The sequence below is a fragment of the Lepus europaeus genome, chromosome 13 (assembly GCF_033115175.1).
Source record: "Lepus europaeus isolate LE1 chromosome 13, mLepTim1.pri, whole genome shotgun sequence".
Classification (NCBI taxonomy): Eukaryota; Metazoa; Chordata; class Mammalia; order Lagomorpha; family Leporidae; genus Lepus; species Lepus europaeus.
The window spans coordinates 82743138-82746775 of NC_084839.1; the positions used below are offsets into that span (position 1 = coordinate 82743138).

General features: G+C 50.2%; 1 gene segment (V, D, J or C); it reads left to right on the forward strand.

The window, feature by feature from the left end:
• Positions 1 to 2846: 2846 nt before the first annotated feature.
• Positions 2847 to 3387, forward strand: LOC133772399 (Ig kappa chain V region K16-167-like). The segment is given in 2 exon segments: positions 2847 to 2901; positions 3026 to 3387. Coding segments are annotated over 2 exon segments (417 nt in total).
• Positions 3388 to 3638: the final 251 nt, after the last annotated feature.

The window sequence follows — 3638 nt, forward strand, 5'->3', positions numbered from 1 at the left end:
CTCAGGTGCCAGGTGTGCCGTCGTGATGACCCAGACTCCATCCTCCACGTCTGCAGCTGTGGGAGGCACAGTCACCATCAATTGCCAGGCCAGTAAGAGCATTAGCAACTACTTATCCTGGTTTCAGCAGAAACCAGGGCAGCCTCCCAAGCTCCTGATCTATTATGCATCCACTCTGGCATCTGGGGTCCCATCGCGGTTCAAAGGCAGTGGATCTGGGACACAGTTCACTCTCACCATCAGCGGCATGCAGTGTGACGATGCTGCCACTTACTACTGTCTAAGTACTTATAGTGCTAGTAATGATGATACCACAGTGATACAAGCCCTAACAAAAACCCCCCAGGAGAGCAGAAGTGTGAGGCTGGGCTGCCCCAGCTGCTCCTCCTGGGCCCCATCTGCTGAGAGTGATTCTCAGAGTAGCCAGGCTTGAAGGTCCTGCAGGGTCGGGTGGAAGGGGCCAGGGTGACTCCTCTGAGGCTCCCTGCTTTCCACCTCCTTGGCGGCATCAGCACAGACATGACCATGACCCTGCTGTGCTAAAGGAAATCAACTCTTCTTTCTGAGTTCAAAGCTGGACATCATTTGGGATTCATAGAGCAAAAGAGAAACATTATAGATATTACAAGGAAAAATATTTGAAATACTGTTGATTAGAAAATTTTATAAAGGAAAGCAATTTCATATGTATAGACTTTTCATATGTACAGTTTTTACAAAAATTAATTTGTTTATTGAAACTCATGTTTTAAACACACACACATACACACACACAGTTTCAGAGAGTGAGTTCCCTTCCATATGCTGATCACTCCTCCAATGTCTGCAGAGGCTGAGGCTGTGCCTGGCAAGACCTGGAGATGGAGCTTCTTTCAGGTCTCCCACATGGGTGCCAGGGCTCCAACACTGGAGCCATCTACAGGAGCTTTTCCAGGCCAAGCAGGGAGCTGGATTGGAAGTGGAGTGGCCAGGACTCCCACCAGGGCCCATGTGGGATGCTGGCACTGCCTTTGGTGCCTTAAACCACTGCACAAGGCCTGGCTATCCTATCCACAGTTGTGAGAACATAATGCTGCTTCCCACCATGTCCTCCCCGCTTCTCTCTTTTTCTTTGAGGTTTTACATGGACACACGTTCAATTCATTACCACCAGCTTAACCTTCCAGTAAACAAAGAGTTCAACGAGGAGTGAGCAGAAAACCACTGTTCCTCCAGAGTCTAGACAAGGCTTTGGGTCTCAATCCTCCCAATCCCTCTGTCTCTAAAAGACCTGAGCTGTGCTGCCTCCCCCTGAGGGTCACAGGTGGAATCGCGACAGCTTTCAATCCCTGATTGAGCAGTTCTTCATGCAGTGCAAAATCAACCAGAACATTCTCATCGATTTGAATCAATAGCAGCTTCATTGTTTCTACAGAACTGCACATGACTGACAGTATCACCATCTCCTAGGCATAGAGTAATTGTAAAAAGCTGAGCAGAGCCCTTCATCTCATAGATCTCTCATTTTGTGGGCAGGTCGGATAAGAAACAAACATAACGTTCTACACCTGCTCCCACTCTGCTCCTCACGAGATTCCTCCCCAGGGGCACTGCCATTGCTCGGGACAAGTGGGCAGTGGGTGTCCAGGTCCACGTAGTGCATCCTCCTGTGTCTGGGGCAGAGGCAGAGGCAGAGGGATCTTATCGAGCAGTTCAACATTTGTGGTTCATGAAAAAATAAACCAATTGTAGTTTCAGTAATGGTCAGATGGCCGAATTGTCCTTTGATTGAGGAAAAAGGTTTTAAATTTCTGAAATCATTGAGGAATGAAACCAGCCAACACACAGGTCAGTGGAAGAATCAGTGCCCAGGGGTTGGCGCTGTGGCCTAGCAGGTAAAGCCACCTCCTGCAGTGCTGGCATCCCATATGGGTGCAGGTTCAAGTCCTGGCTGCTCCCTCAGATGCGGCTCTGTGCTGTGGACTGGGGAAGCAGTGGAAGATGGCCAAGTCCTTGGGCCCCTGCACCTGCATGGGAGAGCTGGAGAAAGCTCCTGGCTCCTGATTCCTTGCTCCTGGCTTCCGATTGGCACAGCTCTGCTCATTGCGGCTAACTGGGGACTGAACCAATGGATGGAAGACTCTCTCTCTCCCCCCCTCTCTTTCTCTCTCTCTCTCTTTCTCTCTCTCTCTCTCCCTGCCTCTTCTCTCTGCCTCTCCTTCTCTCTGTGTGTAACTCTGTCTTTCAAATCAATAAATGAATCTTAATAAAAAAATCAGTCCCCAGACACTAGATAGAAAAAAGAGGAACCCAGCTTTGGAAGGGTGTCTTTCACTGTGGTTAATACACATGTCTAGTGAAGATAATTTTCTTAAATGTAATATTTCCTATTTTTCAAAACATTTATTTACTTGGAAGGCTGAGCATTGGTGAAATGCAAAGTGAGCCTGAGAGCAAGAGGAGAGAGAGAGAGAGAGAAAGAGACAAAGAGAGAGAGAAAAGCAGGAGAGAGAGAGAGAGAGAGAGAGAGAGAGAATCTTTGACGTTTTGGTAGTTTCAAGGATGACCCTGTCAGCTGAGGCAGGGTCAGGGCACAGTCCAGAGCACAGAACTCCATGTAGGACTCCCAGTGTGTGGCCAGACCCAAGCACAGCCATTTTCATAAATCATACCTCTTGCCTTTTTTTTTTTTTATTTATTGCTCTTTTACGTCACACCAAGGCCATTAGGGAAAAACAGAAAGAGGAAGCTTCCCCAACCTCAGTGACATCCACCAGAACCACACCGAGGAACCGCCCACCTCTCTGGGGATTTAGGCCCAGGCTGCTCCCGCCCCATGCAGGAGGCAGTGCCAGGCAGGACCCAGCATGGACACGAGGGCCCCCACTCAGCTGCTGGGGCTCCTGCTGCTCTGGCTCCCAGGTAAGGAAGGCCAGCAGCAGGAACGGCCTCGGGCAGTGTGGCCAGGGCATTGTGGTCTCTGCAGGAGCGTCCTCTTAGAACGTGAGGATGAGTGTGGTCTCTGTGTTTCTCTTTCCCTTCTCAGGTGCCAGCTGTGCCGTCGTGATGACCCAGACTCCATCCTCCACGTCTGCAGCTGTGGGAGGCACAGTCACCATCAATTGCCAGGCCAGTCAGAGTGTTAGTAGTAACCGCTTAGCCTGGTATCAGCAGAAACCAGGGCAGCCTCCCAAGCTCCTGATCTATGCTGCATCCACTCTGGCATCTGGGGTCCCATCGCGGTTCAAAGGCAGTGGATCTGGGACACAGTTCACTCTCACTATCAGCGGCGTGCAGTGTGACGATGCTGCCACTTACTACTGTCAGGAGTATTATAGTAGTTATAGTAGTGGTGATACCACAGTGATACAAGCCCTAACAAAACCCCCCAGGAGAGCAGAAGTGTGAGGCTGGGCTGCCCCAGCTGCTCCTCCTGGGCCCCACCTGCTGAGAGTGATTCTCAGAGCAGCCAGGCTTGAAGGTCCTGCAGGGTCGGGTGGAAGGGGCCAGGGTGACTCCTCTGAGGCTCCCTGCTTTCCACCTCCTTGGTGGCATCAGCACAGGCATGACCATGTCCCTACTGCTTTAAAGGAAAGCAATTATTCTTTCTGAGTATTTTAATTTAGAGCATCATTTGGGATTCATAGAGCAAAAGAGAA